A 19,030-nucleotide genomic window follows, 5' to 3' on the forward strand; every position below is an offset into this window, starting at 1 on the left:
TGCCTAACAAGCGGTTTTGTTTGTTTGTATGATATAGCACTATGACCAAAACAGTCTGCATCTGACCATTTATTTCATTTTGTTCGGTGGTGCATGTTTGTTGTGATATACTGTAAGCATTTCAAGTCAGACAAATGATAACAAAATTAATAAAACATTTCTATGCACTTTAATTTAATTGAAACTGTTATTTACCTTACAAAGAGATTTTTCTGAACTTTGGTAAGATAAGTATAAGGATTGTTTCCACTCTTCAAAGATACAAAAGCCTCACAAGCTACACCAGGAGGCTTAATGCAGTAGAAAGATTCTCCATATTTTTTGTCCATGTAATTACATTTCTCTTCTTTTGTATCTAAAGTAAATCCACATTCTGTCTCTACCTCTTGACTTTTATTAAGAAATTTCCCAGTATATATGATATATTTGTATCCATGGTTCCTTGACTTCCATAAAGCAGAGGCTCCTTCACTTGGATGCAGTAAGAGAACAGAGATCTTCACTTCACCTTCCCAAAATAAAGTAAAATATACATTATAGGTCCCATTTTTAAAATCTTTAATCTTTCCAGAAGCTCCAGCACCAAGTTTTGGAGAAAAAATACGAGCTCTTAAAAAGTCTCCTCCATAGGTTTTCTTTTCTCCCAAGAAGTTACGCATCTCCACCCGAACTGTTATGATGTCTCCAACACAGTAATTCAGTTTCTTGTCTATGATGGTTGCGGTGCTAGTTTTGGCACTGGTTGTTTCATTTAAAAATGAAAAATCCACATTTGGAACAATCCGATCTATAAGAGTCATTAGTTGACTTATTTGCATATCTATGCTGTTTGGTTCATTTGATGGGATTGATGTGTTAGCCTTTTCAAACACAGAGATATACTGGTTTGATAAGATTTTAAATTCATTAAGCTGATGAGAAATTGGCAATATTTCTTCGGTTACACAAGTAAAAATGTTGTGAAATGCATGATAACTTATCACATGAAGAACTTACCTTAAGATGAATGATGAAGCTAAGCAAGGTGATGAAAAATATTGCAAGGCCTAAGACTATCTTAAAATGTATTGTGCTAGGTTTCGACATTCTTTTGGTTCTCCTAAAAAAAAAAAAAAAAACAATAGGATAAAGACAATTCTCACATAATCATAGATATACAAAAAACCTGTAAGTTTTGGAGGATTAAAATCACAGCAGCGCAATGTTGCTTCAGTCTATTATCTACGCCTTAGTTAATTCTTTAATTTTGGAGGGAAACAACTGTTTCACTTCCACACTATGAGCCCATTGTTAGAATATGTTTGGTGCAACACCTCCATTCCTGTCTGAGTGTTTAGTTGCTAGATTTGTATTTTGTTTATAAAGTAAAAAAAAACTCCCAGAGGCTCACACAGGGATAGCATGTGACTGTATTTCCTGTTTTTCCTGTGTCTGTGTATGAGAGAAGCAGCCTGCTGTAGATGCTGCACAAATAGAGACACACAATTGATTTATTCCTGATCTATAAAGCATATTGTTCCTCATTGTTCCTGAATAAAGAAGCTCTCTTGTCACACGCTTGGAGAGTATCCTGCATAATCCGCTGCTAACAGGTTATGGGCTCAGAGTGACACAGAACCCCAGAGTAACACAACAACAGAAGCTCAAAGCAAAAGCAGCACAGAGCAACAGAGAAGATGTCCACTAGCAACAATACTGTCAAGTTCTCAGTGCCAAGCCTCACTAACCAGAACTACCAGTCCTGTAAATTCAAGGTGAAGATGCTGCTCATAAGAGATGGTATGTTGAAATATACTATGGAACAAGTACCTCATCCATTACCAGATGATTGGCTAGAGAAGGATCAGAAATAAAAAAAAGCATGATCTCCCTAACTGTAGATGTTATTCAGATTGTACATATATGCAAGTGCGCAACTGCAAGGGAGATGTGGGATGAGTTATAGAAAGTACATGAAAAATCAAATCTCAGAAATAAGCTTCTTGTCATGAGAAAGCTGTTTTTGTCTAAGCTAAGTGATGGACCGAATATGCAGGACTATATAGGAAACACCCTAGAGATTGTGAAGCGTCTCAGAGGTATTGGAGAAGAAATCAAACATTTTCATGTTGCTGCACTTCTATTAAGTGGTCTTCCAGAGAGATATGACACACTCGTGACTGCACTAGATGCACGGCCAGATGATGAGCTGACACTAGAATATGTTAAAGGCAAACTTGTGGATGAATTAAAGAGAAAATCCCACCATGTAAGCAGCAGTAATGAATCCAGAGCAGAAACATCATTAAAGACACAGGATTTGAGCGAAACGGGTCGAAAAATTTCAAAAGTCACCTACTTTTTGCAAAGTCGGGTTTCATGAAACGAAACCCGACCCTAGGATGAGGTCGGCCACGGGGTCGGCGACTTACACGCCAAAGTTGCGTTTCAAAAGTTTGTTTTGCGCTCTTTTTCAGCCAATCAGGATCCACGGACACCTGTGGGCAACGTGATGATATAGGCAGGGGTCACCACCATCTTTCAGAAGGGCATGCGAGTGATTGGCTTGCTTTGGTGGGCGTCACAGGGGTTATAAAAGGGCGTGCACGCCGACCGCCATCTTACTTTTGCCGATCTTAGCATAGGGAGAGGTTGCTGCTGCTGATTCTTTAGGGAGAGCGTTAGGCAGGGAAGAAGAAAAAAAAACTGCTTCTGCTGCTAGCAATTTTGCCTGTACAACACACCAGTCACTGTGTGTGCAGTGCAAGTGGAGGCTATATTGTGGTGGATCAGCGGTGTTGGTTGTTAGGCTGCCTTCTAAGGCTTCCTGACAGCTGCATTGCTGTTTACCCACTGCTCTGCAAACTGCATTTTTAAAAGAAATCCCAATTTTTTTTTTTGTCCTGCTGAGGTACTGAGAGTGCATTTTTTCACACCATACAGCGGTGTACGCTCCTCACACAGTACCGTGTAACGGCTGTTATCACAGCCACAGTGAAGCTATCTGTGTGTCACTCTGTGAGAATAAGTCGAGGACATGTTCCGTTCTTACAGACCTGCACCTACTAGTTTTGTCTAGCTTTCAAACAGTTAAATATATTTGCTGTTTGATCCCATTCAAAACTATAGAGAGACAGCGTGTGTCAGTCCGTATACTTAAAAAACACGGAGCTTGACAATTTTACGTACACCGGACAGCCGTGTACGTGCACGCTCCTCTCAGTACCGTGTAACGGCTGTTATCACGGCCACAGTGAAGCTATCTGTGTGTCACTGTGGAAGGATAAGTGGAGGACTTATTCCTTTCTTACAGACCTACACTCTAGGGAGATTCCTATTCTGCCCAATTCTACATACACCTTGTAGTTTGTGATACACTAGCCAATTTCTGCCTGTGACATAGCGCTCTGATATTCAGTGGGCCTCACACAATCCAAAAGTGTCCAGTGTCCACTAGTGTGTGCAGAAATTCAAAATCTCTGTCATCCTGTAGTCACTTTTTTCACACCTGTGCCATCGAGCCTGTGACATAGCGCTCTGATATTCAGTGGGCCTCACACAATCCAAAAGTGTCCAGTGTCCACAAGTGTCTGCAGAAATTCAAAATCTCCCCTGTCCTATAGACACCTTGTACCTTGTTTTACATTACTATATAGTTTGTTGGATTTTGTCTACATTTCTACCAAAAATGAGGAAGGCTGGTGGAAGAGGCCGTGGAACTGGGCGGGGGTTGGCAGCTGGTAATGATGGTGTTGGTGGTGGATCTGATGGTAGTGGCCAAAGCAAAATAGGACCGAATGCAGGAGGTGTTGAGCCTGCGTCATCGTCTGGATCCACAAGGCCTCGAAGGCTTACTTTTCTAGGAGTTGGCAAACCGCTTTTAAAGCCAGAGCTTCAGGAAAAAGTTTTGTTTTACATTGCTGACTCAGCCTCCAGCTCTATCGCCTCCTCTTCTGAAGTTGTAAAAAATAAAAGCACTGAGTCGTCTTTGGATGCTCATGTTCATGAACCACACCTTTCCTTGTGTCCTTCACCCCAACCAAGATTGAAGAATGACGCAGGCCATACTACTGATTACTCCATGGAGCTGTTTTCACATACCATGCCTGGATTATCAAGTGAAATGGTGAATTACCCAGGCCAAGATGAATCTGACATGGAGTGCACTGATGCACAGCCGCTGATAGATGATTCTGCTGGTACATTCACTCAGAGCACTACATTGTCCTCGCAGTGTACAGAGCCAGATTCTGACCCTGATGAGACTCAGGTGCCCCTTCCCGCACACTATACCACCATACACGGTGACACAGAGGAAGGTGCACATGACATTGAAGAGGAGGTGATGGATGACCCAGTTGTTGACCCAGATTGGCATCCATTGGGGGAAGAGGGTGCTGCTTCCAATAGCTCAGATGAGGAGCATCCACAGCAGACATCGACATCGCAACAGCTGTTATCTGGCAGGCCCGGAGCACTCCAAAGACAGGTTCCAAACATTAAAAGAGTTGCTGGACAGCTTGTCCAGAGGGTCAAAAGATCACAGCGTGCTAGGCCGCAAAATGTCTGCCAAAGTAGGAAGAGTGCAGTGTGGCACTTTTTTGAACAAAATCCTCATGATCAGGCCAAGGTTATCTGTAAGAAGTGCGCAAAGACCTTGAGCCGAGGGAAAAATCTGAAAAATTTGAATACCAGTTGCATGCTTAGACATTTAACCAGCATGCACTTGCAAGCGTGGACACAACACCAAACCTCAAGTGCCACATGTGCAACTGATCACAAAGAAGGTAGTCAGCAATGCTACATTGTTTCCCCCACTGTAAGCCCACCGGCTAGCACAGCAGCAAATGTTTAGGTGTTGTTGCAAGGCCACAGCAGTCAGGGAATCCCACTGTTATATCAACGAAATACTGAATCTAGGCCATCAGAAAGAACACCAACTCCATCACCATCATCAACCCTCTCTCAGTCCGCCCTGTCCACCGCTACTTCCACCATATGCAGCTCTCAAGTCCAGCTCACCCTCCCAGACACTATGAGTAGGTCAAGAAAGTACTCAGTCTCTCATCCGCGTACACTGGGTTTGAACGCCCACATTGCCAAACTAATCTCGTTTGAGATGATGCCCTATCGGTTGGTGGAAAGCGCAGCTTTCCGCGAACTCATGGCCTATGCAGTACCACGCTATGACCTACTCAGTCACTTCTTCTCTCGCAAAGCCATCCCAGCCCTCCACCATCATGTAAAAGACCGCATTGTCCATGCACTCAAGCAGTCAATGAGTGGAAAGGTGCACCTCACAACTGATGCATGGTCCAGTCGGCATGGCCAGGGCCGTTACGTGTCCATCACTGCGCACTGGGTTAATGTGGTGGATGCAGGGTCCACTGGGGACAGCGGTGGTGGGACAGTGCTGCCTAGCCCACGGTATAGGAAACAGTTGGCTGTAGGCGTTCGACCCTCCTCCTCCTCCTCCTCCTCCAGAAGCGAAAGCTCGTCCACAGAGCGCAGTCGTACGAGCACTCCATCTGCAGCTGCCACTGTTGCACACGAGGTGTCCCCCTATTGAGCACTTAGTGGAAAGCGTCAGCAGGCTGTGTTGTAGATGATGTGTTTGGGCGACAGACACACCGCCGAGGTGCTGGCCGAGTACTTTCAGCGACAAACTGAGTCATGGCTGGGCAGTGTACATCTTGAGGCAGGCAAGGTAGTTAGTGATAACGGCCGTAATTTTGTGGCAGCCATAGCCCTTTCAAAACTCAGCCACATACCTTGCTTGGCTCACACCTTGAATCTGGTGGTGCAGTGCTTCTTCAAAAATTATCCGGAGTTAACAGCCCTGCTTCATAAGGTGCGAAGACTGTGCGCGCACATCCGCCGGTCGCCTGTACACTCCGTTCGTATGCAGAAGCTGCAGCGATTGCTCCACCTTCCCAACCACCGCCTCATTATCGACATTGCAACAAGGTGGAACTCCACCCTGCACATGGTGGAGCGGCTGTGCGAGCAGAGGCAGGCCATAATGCATTTGTGGGAGGATACACGGCCAGGCACTTTGAGAGCAGACATGGAGTTGACAGGTGTGCAGTTTTCGAAGCTGAAAGACCTCTGTAAAGTCCTTCAGTGTTATGAGGAATGCACACCGCTGGTAAGCGCAGACGACGCCATCCTAAGCATGAGCATCCCACTTATGCGTCTGCTCATGCAAACTTTGACGCACCTTAAGGAGCAGGCGTCTGCAGCCAATGTTGATGAGGAGGAAGAGGAGGAGGGAATCCTTGATGACATTCAGCCATTGTCTGCTCAGGGACCTCTCCTGGACGAGGTGGAGGAAGAAGAGGAGGAGGAGGATGAAGATGGGGATGATTACTTAGGGGAGGAGGATGCATCTCGTGGGGCAAGTGAAAATGTTGGCGTGGCAAGGTCTGGTACAGGGTTTGTGCGTGACTGGAGGGATGTGGATTTGCCAGAAAGTGCTCCTCCACCCAGCACTCGCAGTGCATCATTGACACCGGGAACATTGGCCCACATGTCAGATTATGCCTTGCAGATCCTAAAAAGGGACCCCCGCATTGCCAAAATGATGAACGATGACGACTACTGGTTGGCCAGCATCCTGGATCCACGCTATAAAGGCAAATTACAAAACATCATGCCACAGGAGAACCTTGACCTAATATTGGCTAATAAACAAGCAACTCTGGTAAATCGGTTGCTTGAGGCATTCCCAGCACACAGCAGCGGTGATGGTTCTCACACGAGCCATACGGGCCGGGGTCAGCTTGGCAGAGGTGTTCGTGGTGCACACAGCAGAAGTGGTGTTGGAGACAGGGGTTTCATGACAATGTTGTGGACTGATTTTTCAAGTACCGCTCACACAACTGGTAATACTGCATCGATGGAAAGTGACAGGAGACAGCAGTTGTCAACTATGGTTACAAACTACTTTTCCTCCCATATCGATGTTCTCCCACACAGGTCATTCCCCTTTGACTATTGGGCCGCTAAACTGGACACCTGGCCTGAATTGGCACAATATGCCTTACAGGAGCTCGCTTGCCCAGCTGCAAGTGTGCTATCGGAAAGAGTCTTCAGTGCAGTTGGATAAATCCTGACAGAAAAAAGGACCCGTCTGTCAACCCAAAATGTGGATGATCTAACCTTCATTAAAATGAACCATGCATGGGTTTCCAAGGATTTTGTCCCACCTTCCCCTGATGACACATAGGGTGACAGAAAAATGGCTTGCTTTGGTCCACCTCTTCCTGGGACTTCACCTATTTCGCCTTTTGCATCAGCTGAATGTCCAACATCAACATATGCCACTTTCTAAAACTCCCTAACTGTGCTGCCTCCCCCCCCATGGCCGGGGTCACCACCTAGCGCACGACACCGTGCGAGTGCCGTTGCCCTGGACAGGTGGGTAGGCCGACTCTTGGGCGCGGGCACTGGCACAGGGTCCCTCATAGTGTAATCAAGTGTCTCTGACAGTGGTGGTGCACACCCGCCGTCAGACACACCGTCGTACTATGAGGGGCCCAGTGCCAGTACCGACGCCCACGAGTGGACCCCCCTTGCTTGGTCAGGGCCCCAGCATTTGCAATCTTTACCTCTCCCTGCTCCTCCGCTGTGTAGTCTGGGCCGTCAAATCCATACTGTGCCTGACACCGTCTGAGCCTGCCTCCTGATGTATAGACATATATTTTGAATGTGTACGCTATCCATACATGTTATCCGGGGATACGGTACCCTTTCTCACCTTTGTGCAATCACATGCAATCCATACTGGGCCTAACACCGTCTGAGCCTGCCTCATGATGTATAGACATATATTTTGAATGTGTACGCTATCCATACATGTTATCCGGGGATACGGTACCCTTTCTCACCTTTGTGCAATCACGTGCAATCCATACTGGGCCTAACACCGTCTGAGCCTGCCTCCTGATGTATAGACATATATTTTGAATGTGTACGCTATCCATACATGTTATCCGGGGATACGGTACCCTTTCTCACCTTTGTGCAATCACGTGCAAGCCATACTGGGCCTAACACCGTCTGAGCCTGCCTCCTGATGTATAGACATATATTTTGAATGTGTACGCTATCCATACATGTTATCCGGGGATACGGTACCCTTTCTCACCTTTGTGCAATCACGTGTAATCCATACTGGGCGTGAGAACGGCTGGCGAGCTGTTAAGCAAGCTACAGCACCTGTTGTTTGAACACGTAAGTTTTTCATTTTTTCAGGAATGACGGTTAGGCCTAATTCCGGAACTGCGGTTGACCTGCACTTACTGGGAAATCATCGTTCGTGGGTAATAATTGTAATCAGTGATCCCCATCACTAACGTTGTTCAGCGGGTTATCTGCACCTGTAAGCGACAAACGCTGGCCTTTTCAGTGTAGCGCACATGCAGCCACGGACATGTAAGGGCATGACGCACCAGTTATTGGCCAATCTCATGTGCCAGAGCCTCACTTGTCCCTCTAGTAAGCCGGACTCGGACTGCGGGGCATGACGGAGTCTCGTTCGTTAACGGAATTAAGCTTGCAATGTGTGCATCTGTTCTGTAGCTGGCATGGTTGAGGTTTCCCAGGTGGAGTCGAATTTAACGGTAGGCTCCACTCCTGGTGGTGCCCTTCTGGACATTCCTTTAAGGTTCAGCTTTGCAACCATACTGCCCACGTAAAACAAACACTTTGCCTTCATGAACGCTGTTTGGAGGGTCATGACTCGTGGGAATAACGCCGCCCAATCAGTTAACCTGCTAGAGAGATCGTTCGTTGCTCCCAAGCATGACATCACACTCCCTAGGAGGAAGGTAATGCCACTGTGGCGACCGTACTCCTGGGGGCGACACAAGTGCACTGATGCCCAGCCACTGCTCGATGAATCTGCTGGTACATTGACCCAGACCACTACATTCCCCTTGCACGCTACACGGCCTGAATCTGACCCTGATGAAACTCAGGTTACCCTTCCCATATACAGTTCCATCTTACACGGTGACAAAGAGGAAGCTGCAGATGAAAGTGCCCCCTGCTTGCTCAAGATCACAGCACTTGCAAGATTGAAATACTGTGCAGTGAGATGGAAGATGGGGACGACGAGGAGTCCAGACTAGTACAGGGATTCACTAGCGAGGAGACTTATTTCATTGTTTTCAATGTTGGGACAGCAATTTTTGGGGAGCACTATACTCTGGAGAATGATAGATGGGGCCCACCATACACTGGAACATTCCAAAGGTGGACATCAGACACTGGAGCAGCATTTACAGGGCTCATTATACACTAGAGCATTAGAAATGGGGCCCATTATGTTTGGAGCATTATTTGGGCCCATAAGACAGTGGAGCTTCATCCATGGGGACCAACATATACTGTAGCATTATGTGGAGCTCATCATATACTGTTTCAAACATTATATGGGACCAATGATTCTGAATGGAGAAATAGATGGGCCTCGTCATGAGATGTAAAAAGTGAAGTATTTTTCATTGTACTATACCGCTATTTCTCTGCCGTATCGGAGCATGATGAGTTGTGGTATGTGTTAAAGGGGCGCTCTTTCGCCCAGGGCACATGAAAACCTGGAGCCAGCCCTCCCCCCCCACAACTTTAGCCAAATAACCCCCATTTTTCAGTGCGTAACTTGTATTATGAAGTTAATTAAGGTTGACAAGCTTAAGTAAGAAGAATTGATGCTTTTGGCATTCAAATGGGCACTGTAGGTGTGTTTCCTGTCCTCCTCTCACTGCCGACTTTTATTCCCCATTGACTTACATTGGGTTTCGTGTTTCGGGACGACCCCGACTTTTCCCTATAATCAGCCGATCTTGCTCGACCCGACTTTTGGAAAAGTCGGGTTTCACGAAACGAAACTCGACCCTAAAAAACCAAAAGTCTTTCAACTCTACACAGGATATCCATAAATATAAGACCAATCTAAGAGAAACTTGTGAATGTTTTTTCTCTAAAAAGCCTGGCCACCATAAAGCAGGCTGCAGAATTTGGAAAGCAAGAATGAGTCAGCTTAAAAAGCAGAACAGTCATCAAAGAGTTGAAACAGCTGTAAAGGAAGATTCTGCATGTGTTGAAGCTGCATTTAATGCTAGTACAGGCCCATCTGCAAAGCATATATGTTGTATAGATTCTGGTGCAAACAGTCATATGACAAATAGCAAGGATTTCTTCACTGACCTTAATGACAGCAAGTCAGAAAAAGTCATCTCAGCTAATGGTCACTATATGACTTCAAAAGGAGTAGGAGCCTGCTACCTCCACTGTCCAGTTTCCTCAAAACAAATTAGAAAGATCCCAATAAAGGATGTTCTCTGTGTTACCAGCCTTGAAAGCAATCTTCTGTCAGTAAAGAAGCTCACCCAAAAAAGGGAATGTAGTTACTTTTAGAAATAATAGCTGCATCATCTCAAAGAAGGGTCACACTCTAACAGAAGGAAAAATCCAAGATGAATTTTATCAGCTAAAATGCAAAGAAAGAGTGTACAGTGTTAGACAAGATCTGCATAAAAACTATATCCATGTATGGCACAGACGTCTTGGGCACAGAGACCCAGAAGCAGTAAGGAAGCTAGCTTAATTTGCAAATAGTACTGAAATCAACCAGTGTAATCAAATGATGAAGTGCACTAGCTGTCTTAAAGGGAAAATGTCCATAAAATCCTTTCCTAAAATAAGCACCACTAGATCTGCACAACCTCTGGACCTGATACATACAGATGTATGTGGTCCACTGAGTGTTCAAACTCCTAGCAAGAAGATATATTTTCTCACATTTATTGATGACTACTCCAGATATAAAGTCACATACCTGCTTCACAGTAGGATGAAGTTCAACCATTTTGAAAATGGATGGACTTGTGTTCCAGACTACCATTTCCATACAACCCAGAGCAAAATGGCGTTGCAGAGAGAAAGAACCGTAATCTCTGTGAAAGTGAAAGAAGTAGGTTGCTTGATGTGAATCTACCTACAACGTATTGGGGAGAAGCCATCATGACAGCTTGCTATCATCAAAACAGAGTGCCAGGTGAGGCCACAAAACTTCCATTGAAGTTCTCCTTCAATGGAAGTCTTCAAACAGAGGCTGGACAGGCATCTGACTGGGATGATTTAGCGAATCCTGCTTTGAGCAGGGGGTTGGACCAGATGGCCCAGGAGGTCCCTTCCAACTCTACGATTCTATGATTCTATGATTCTATGAAAACTCCATATGAGCTATGGAACTGCGAGAAGTCTAACCTGAAGCACCTCAGAATATTTGGAAGCAAAATGTTTGTGTATTTTCCCAAAGAAAAATATTCCAAGTGAGAATTTTATGCAAAGCAAGGTGTCCAGGTGGGCTATAGCGAAACTCAAAAGGGATACAGAATCCTGCACCCAGAGACCAACACAGTAACAATCAGCAGAGATGTAGTGATTGATGAAAACTCTGTATCGCTCAAATTACATGAAGTTACACCAGTTATTCAACCTAAGAAGCAAAAACAAGAATCTCAATCACCAAACCCAGACACAAAAAGGAAAACACTGAAGTGTGGATAAGCTCTGAAGCCACCAAGGAAGACACAGAACAACCAAGTCAACCTCCAGTCAGGAGATCAGAAAGGCCAACCAAAGGCATCCCTGCTAGACTGTCTTATATTGTCAGAACACTTCCTGAAACAGCCACAGTCATGGCAAGAGATGCAAGAGATGCAAAAACTGCCTGTCGATGAGACGCAGAAGTAGATAAATGCTGCTATTGAGGAGATGGAGTCGCTTCACCAACTCCAGACATGGGAGCTTACTGAGCTACCACAAGGAAAAAAAGCTATCGGATGTACAGTAAGTGGGTCTTTAAAAACAAATATGATTAAGAAGGTAAAGCTCACCAGTTTAAGGCAAGATTAGTCGCAAAAAGGGTACTCGCAAAAGTATGGTGAAGATTATGATGCTACATTTTCTCCAGTTGCGAAGCAAACCACATTCAGAACTTTATTGTCCACAGCTGAAGTTCACCAGAAGACAGTGATACATTTTGACATCAAAACAGCCATCCTATTTCGTGACAATTGAAGAAGAGTTTTACATGAGCCTACCCGAGGGATATATTAAAAAGAGTGAAGAGCACCTTGTTTGTAAAATGCAAAAATCTCTCTATGGACTTAAGCAGACGGCAAGAGCTTGGAACTTGAAAATGAACAAAGTTTTGATGAATGAAGGATTTAAAAGATCTCAAGCTGATCCATGTTTGTATACGAAAAATGTAGCGAAGGAGTGGATGTATGTTCTCCTATATGTAGATGATGTGATCATGTCTCATCAAGATGAAAAAGAAATTGCAAAGCTAGGTGAAATTTTCAACCAGCAATTTGAGACTAAGGACCTTGGAAATGTGACTTATTATTTGGGAATCCAAATCCAGAGAGAGGAAGATAAAAGTTTTTTTCTCAACCAAAGTTCTAAGATTTCCTCAATCCTAAACCGGTTTAGAATGTCAGAAACCCAAGTTGCGTCAACACAAATGGATCTGTCCAACCTAAAGTTGGAAGGAGAAGAAGATCTGCTACCCAGCAATGAGAGTTACAGACAAGCAGTGGAGATGCTTCTGTACATAGCAACCACAACTCGTCCGGATATCACAACCACAGTTGGAATTCTCTGCCGATGTGTAAACAAGCCACGCCAAAGAGACTGGAATGCAATTAAGATATTTCTTCAATATCTTAACCCTGCTGTTCTGTTCGCATTTGCTATACTCTTGTACTGTTCCCGGGTCAATATGACCCGACCTATTAATTCTTGATTTTTAGCTACTCTAATTGTTTTATTTGAATACTTTTTTCATTAAAATACTGTATGTGAGCATGGTTGATCATAAACAAATGAAAAATTTAAATTCAAACTTAATTATTATTTTTTTTTTCATAAAAAGGTTACACAGGCTTTTTGCAATTATCTTCGATTGTTGACATTCTGCACACAAATAACAAAGAAGCTTTACATTACTATTACTTAAACATGAAATTTAACTTTTTGAAAACAAATTTTATAAATCAACAAATGAAAATTCATAAAATCTTCAACCTTTTTAGAAAGAAAAAAGAAAAAACTGAACATGTTCATGTATTTTTACACTGAACACAATAATAAGACACATGTCCTTTACACAGATATTTTGAACATCCAGCACATGTCAGATTAGTCTTATTGTCACAGGAAGATGGACAGAAGCTACATCTCTTCCTTTTTTTGCTGGTAGCTGTGCTGCTGGTAGCTGTGCTGGTGGAGGCCATGGATGTGGAGTCTCTTTCTTGAGCATGCTGGACACTTTTTACAATGGCTGTTGCTCCATCACTTCTGGGGGTCACTTTTCTGCTCTCAATATATGGCCTCACCAGGGATTTTCCCAATTTCTCAAGAAATAATCTTCTTTTATGCAGCTTATTCCGGTTCCAATCGGGGTCGATTTCTCTCCATAACACAAATGCATTGTATGCAGAAACGTCCAGTATGTTATAAAATAAAATCAATGGCCACCGATTGGTTTTGCGTTTGCATGTATATGTTGATATTGCTTGGTCTAAAGTATCAACTGCTCCCTTTGTGACATTATAATCCAAAATAATGTCAGGCTTTCTGTCTTCTCTATCACTTACGGCATTGTCATGGTGCATTGTGCTCATTAGAATTACCTGTTTGTTTTTTTTTTTTGGAACATAAGAAACAACAGTTGTATTTCCAGAAAATAAAAAGTAGAACTGTACACCTCTCTCTTGCTAAGGATACCTTGCGGTAGTTCAGGTTTGTTTTTTCCTCATCGTACCCAGCATGGTAAGTTGTTTTTTCTTCAACATCTGGCCTAGTTGATAGGATGTAAAAAAGTTGTCACATGTGACATTTTGTCCTTTTGGTCTATGAGTCAAATCGAGAACAACATGCATACCCTGATTTTTTTCAGGTCTTTCATCAGGGGTTTTTCCTGTATACACTTGAACATTTAGAGCATATGAACTTTTGCTGTCGCAAAGTGTCCAGATCTTGATGACATATTTTGCTGGCTTACTTGGTATATATTGTCTGAATGGGCACCTACCTCGGAATGCCACCAGTTGCTCATCAACAGTTACAGTTTCACCACTATTATACAATTTTGGTAGAATCTCTACCCATTGATTCCAAACATTTCTAATAGGGGCTAGTTTATCTTTAGCTCTTCTTTCCATTCTATCTGTTTTAGAATCAAACCGCAGTACTCTAGAAATTTCATGAAACCTTTCTCCTCTCTCACAAACAGACTAGATAATGACTTTCTTACTGATAAGAACAGTTAAACCACCACCATTTTGAGATGAAGTACACATAAAAAAACATAACTTTTGCAGTCAGAAATAATCAGAGACCTGTAGAACAGTATAAAATGCTATCGGGTCATATTGACCCGAACAGTACAAGTGTAACAATCAGCGTGTAGCAAAAAGTAAACAAAAAAAAAAACAAAAAAAAAAAAAAAAATGTAGAGCTCCACAAATGAGGAGAAGTCAAGGAACCACTAGTTTCAAATCCTCATTAAAAAAATCTGCAGGGTCTCAAAAATCATTTCGGGTCATATTGACCCGAACAGTACAGCAGGGTTAAAGAAACTCAAAGGCTAAATCTTACGATATCTGCATCAGGAGATCTCACTCTCAGTGGTTATGTGGATGCAGATTGAGCTGGAGAGTCCAGTGATCGGAAATCAACAAGTGGTTACTTGTTCAAGTTAGGCCTCTTTAACACATCAGTTTTTCGCCGTCAGGCGCGATCCGGCTATTTTTACGAAAACCGGATCCGGCGAAATGCAATGTCGGATCCGGTTTTTCCCCATTGACATACATTAGCACCGGATCGCGCCGGATGGTCATGCGTTTTGTCCGGTTTTGGCTGGATCCAGCAATATGTCGCAATCCGGCGTCTGGAAAAAACGGCAACTGTAACGTTTTTTGTCTCCGGCGAAAAAGCCGGACCCGCCGGATCCAGCGCATCCGGCTTTTTCACACAATGAAAGTCTATGAGCGCCGCAATGTGCCGGATCCGGCCAAAGCCGGATCCGGTGGCCAGATCCGGTTTTTTTTGGTCTGAGCATGCTCAGTAGCCCTGCCCACAGCAAACATATATAAAACCATGACAGTGGGACCCTCAGCCACAGCCAACATGCCACCCAAGCAAGAGAGGCGACAGCCGCAGGAGAAGGCGGGAGACTACAGCACCACCAGCACCACCACCCCAAATGGAGCGAAGGGACCATGGTGACCATGCGGAGGGGAGTCCACCAGCAGATGACATACGATAATTATCAAATCCCCCATTCCTCAAAAATAGGGCCATGGAATATCAATATATTCAGTGGCCCTTTGTTTCTCTTTATTCACCAGCAGAAGTCGCCGTATAGATGCAGCAGCGGCAGCAGCAACAGCAGTGCCAGCAGCAGCAGCAGCAGCATCAGGAGTGGAGACTGGCCAGCAGGAGGACACCACATCTTCTTCTGGGAGCCCTCCCTCACATCATCAGCATTTGACGGTAAGTTTTTATTTAAAAAATCCATCATCTCTGGAATATATGTCTATTCATTGGCTTTTATTTCAAAACAGGAATCACAAGCTGAAGAGGAGCTCCCAGAAGAAGAAGGAAGGGGTGGACAGGGCTCGCAATTGGTAAGTTTCCTGCATCAAACGCAGAAACACAACATCACACTACATACAACACATAGAAAACAATGTAGCGCAGATATCACACAGCAAACACATATGCCTACATCCAACCACATAATTTTTTTGCTTTTCTTTTCTAGTCTTCCCAATCTGGTGCTCGGCCAAGAGGTCCTCACAGTGCCTCCCAGGGTCATCGGTGACAGCGATGCGGCGGTCACCAGCGTGTAAGTATAATATTTTTGCTTTGGTTATTTTGAACTTTTTATTTCATTTCTGTAAGTGTGGTGGCTAATTATTTTATTTTTCTCTTTTTCTTTAACAGCCTTCACAGCGTGCTCCCGACTCTGATGGTGAGGATGGAGGGATTGATGTGGACCACCTCATCGATCTTGTTAGAGAAAGGCAGCCGCTTTGGAATATGGCTGACCACCGGCATGCTGATCTAATTGTGACCCGACGGCTCTGGGAGGAAATCTGTTCGCTCCTTGTGGACCGCTGGGAGGACCTTGAAGCTCGGGCCCAGATTCAAGAGCGTAAGTATATACAATTCCCATTGCTTGATGTCAAGCAGTGTTTCCCGAACTCCAGTCCTCGTGGTACCCACGGGTCATGTTTTCAGGATTTCCTTTTGAGCAACACTATGGGAATCCTGAAAACATGACCCGTTGGGAACCACGAGGACTGGAGTTTGTGAAACACTGATGTTGTATACTAACCACTTTGTGCTTTCTTGTTTCAGGGGAGAGAATTGTGAAGCGGTGGCGGTCTGTGAGGGATCGTTTCAAGAAGGAGTTCAATAAAGAGATGCGGGCCCCGAGTGGATCTGGAGGACGCAGGAGCAAGTACAAGTATGCACGAACCCTGTCGTTCCTCCGGGCAACAATGGTCACCAGAAGGTAAATATTACACACCCCATGTCCAAAAGTAATGTTTACATGTCTAATTTTTTTTTCAGCCAGGGCCAAAGGCATGTCAGTATATTAATTGTGTTTTTTTCTCTTTGTTCCACAGCACGGTGACCAGCACTCGGGAGCCTGCACGGTTGGACCCTTCTGAGGCGATCCCTGAGGAGACCGGCACCGAGGGACACTTTGAGCACCCCGGCACATCTGCACCTTCCCAACCTTCCCTCACATTCGACCCATCTGTCCCATCCACCAGCACAGGAGCATCGTGGCCGCCTACATTACATGAAGCTGCTGGTGAGGAGATTGCTTTCCCTTTACCCCATCCTTCTGCCCCTGCCACCTCTAGTACACCTGCGGGTACTGGGCGGCAGCAGCAGAGGGGTCAGGAAAAGAGCTATGCCCCAGAGTTCTTGCGTCTGAATGCATCTTTCCAGAACTGTCTCAATGTCTTGTCAGAGCAAATGTCCGCAGGCTTTCAGCAGCTCAACTCCGGCATTCTGGAGTTGAAGACTCTTCTGCAAACAATGCATTCAGAAGCAAGATCTTCTCCAAACCACACCTTTTTCAGGTCTGTTGTCGAGCGCATGGCAACACTATCTCCTACCCAGCAGATGCAGGTAATGCATTCGTGCCACGGTGTTCTACAGCAGGTTACCTCCCAACCTCCACCTCCCATCACAGTAGTTCCTCCACCTGCACCCCCTCCTGCCACTGTCCCTACTCCCCCTCCTATTCAATACCAGCCACCTCCTCAGCACCAGCCACCTACCCAGTACCAGCAAACTCCCCAGTACCAGCAAACTCCCCAGTACCAGCAACCTGCCCCGTACCAAACTCCTTCCCAGTACCAAACTCCTTCCCCCTACCACTTCGCAACCACATCATCTGCTACTCCATTCCCTGCCCAACCCTCCATTCCACCACCCACCACCTGGTCTGCCACCCACATGTCTACCCATTCTCTTGCTTTTTACACCCCTTCACCTCTAACTGTTCCTTTCCCACCACGATCCCAGTCCTCTCTCCACACTCCCAGTGTCAAAGTGTCCCGCAGCCCCTCCGGCAGTATTTCCACCCCACACTACACTAATTTATAAATGTGTGTATTCAAATAAAAAAGAGAAAATTTTTTAACAATTAACAGTTTATTAAAAAAGAAAATTTTCAATAAAAGTTAAAGTATTGGTTTACACTGGTTGTCTGTCTTTTATTTCTGCGGCGAACTATGGTATAAAAAAAGGTTAAGTACAGGGTATACAAAAGGTAAAAAGGTATACAAAACCAGGTACATAACTGTGGGTAAAAGGTAAATAAATTTTACCTTTTGGCCACAGTTGTGTTCCTGGTTGTGTTTTAGACAAAGTATTTCACCTTTTTCCAATAGTTGTGTATCTTGTTGGGGATTTCCTAACAATGTACACAACTTTTGGTAAAAGGTGAAAGACTTTGCCTAAAACACAACCAGGTGCACAACTGTGGTCAAGGTAAAAATAGTTAAACCACGACAAGATAGACGACAAGATAGCCAACTTTGTTTGGAAAAGGTATATACTGTTGGTACAGAAGGTACACAACTTTGGTTAAGGGCAGAAATTTATCAAACTCTGTCATCCTGCCAGTCTATTCTGCCTTGAGGTGACATAAAGTATTCTGCAAAATTGTCCCTCATTCGTGACACTGTCACAGAACTTCTATTGGTAATGTTCTGGTAATCTTGCAAGATGGTTTCTTCAGCGGTGTCCTCAATGGAAATGGGTTCCTTGCACATAAAAAAATTGTGGAGTACCACGCAAGCTTTGATCACCTCATTCACAGTTTCTGTCTTGAGGTTGATCGCAGTCAATAGGACACGCCATTTGGCTGTCAGAATACCAAAGGAGCATTCCACCATTCTTCTTGCTCTTGTTAGCTGGTAATTAAAAATGTGTTTTGTTCTTGTCAATCCTCTGCTACAGTAGGGTTTCAAAAGGTGTTCTGACAGCTGGAATGCTTCATCCCCTACACAGACAAAAGGCATAGGTGGACCAGATGTTTGCGGCAGCGGTCTAGGGGATGGGAACTGGAAGGTGTTTCAATACAGTTTACGCCCCATGGCAGACAGTTTGAAAACTTGAGAGTCATTGGAGCGGCCATAGGCCCCAATATCAACAGCAATAAATTTGTATTCCGCATCAGCGATGGCCATGAGGACAATGGAGAAATATTTCTTGTAATTGAAATATTCCGATCCCGATCCTGCTGGCTTTACAATGCGGATATGTTTCCCATCCACAGCGCCAAAGCAGTTCGGAAACTGACATATCTGTAGAAACTTTTCAGAAATTTCAATCCACCTCTCTGTTGTGGGCTCTGGTAAAAACTCTTCAGCTAAGGAGTCCCACAGTGCACGGCATGTGTACTTCACTATTCCAGATATGGTTGAAATCCTGAGTCTGTACT

General features: G+C 44.5%; 1 protein-coding gene across 6 annotated transcripts in view; it reads right to left on the reverse strand.

The window, feature by feature from the left end:
* Positions 1-19,030, reverse strand: part of LOC141086571 (NXPE family member 2-like) — a 724,795-nt gene that overhangs the window by 149,384 nt on the left and 556,381 nt on the right. For all 6 annotated transcript variants that reach the window (XM_073572721.1, XM_073572724.1, XM_073572718.1 and 3 more), the window contains 2 exons: positions 997-1,099; positions 196-911 (listed from right to left, as the gene is read on the reverse strand). In XM_073572721.1, coding sequence (XP_073428822.1) covers positions 196-911; positions 997-1,099 — 819 coding nt within the window. The remainder of the gene's footprint in view (positions 1-195; positions 912-996; positions 1,100-19,030) is intronic.

Source organism: Dendrobates tinctorius, unplaced genomic scaffold (genome assembly GCF_039654945.1).
Source record: "Dendrobates tinctorius isolate UK_male_01 unplaced genomic scaffold, ASM3965494v1 ptg000032l, whole genome shotgun sequence".
NCBI lineage: Eukaryota > Metazoa > Chordata > Amphibia > Anura > Dendrobatidae > Dendrobates > Dendrobates tinctorius.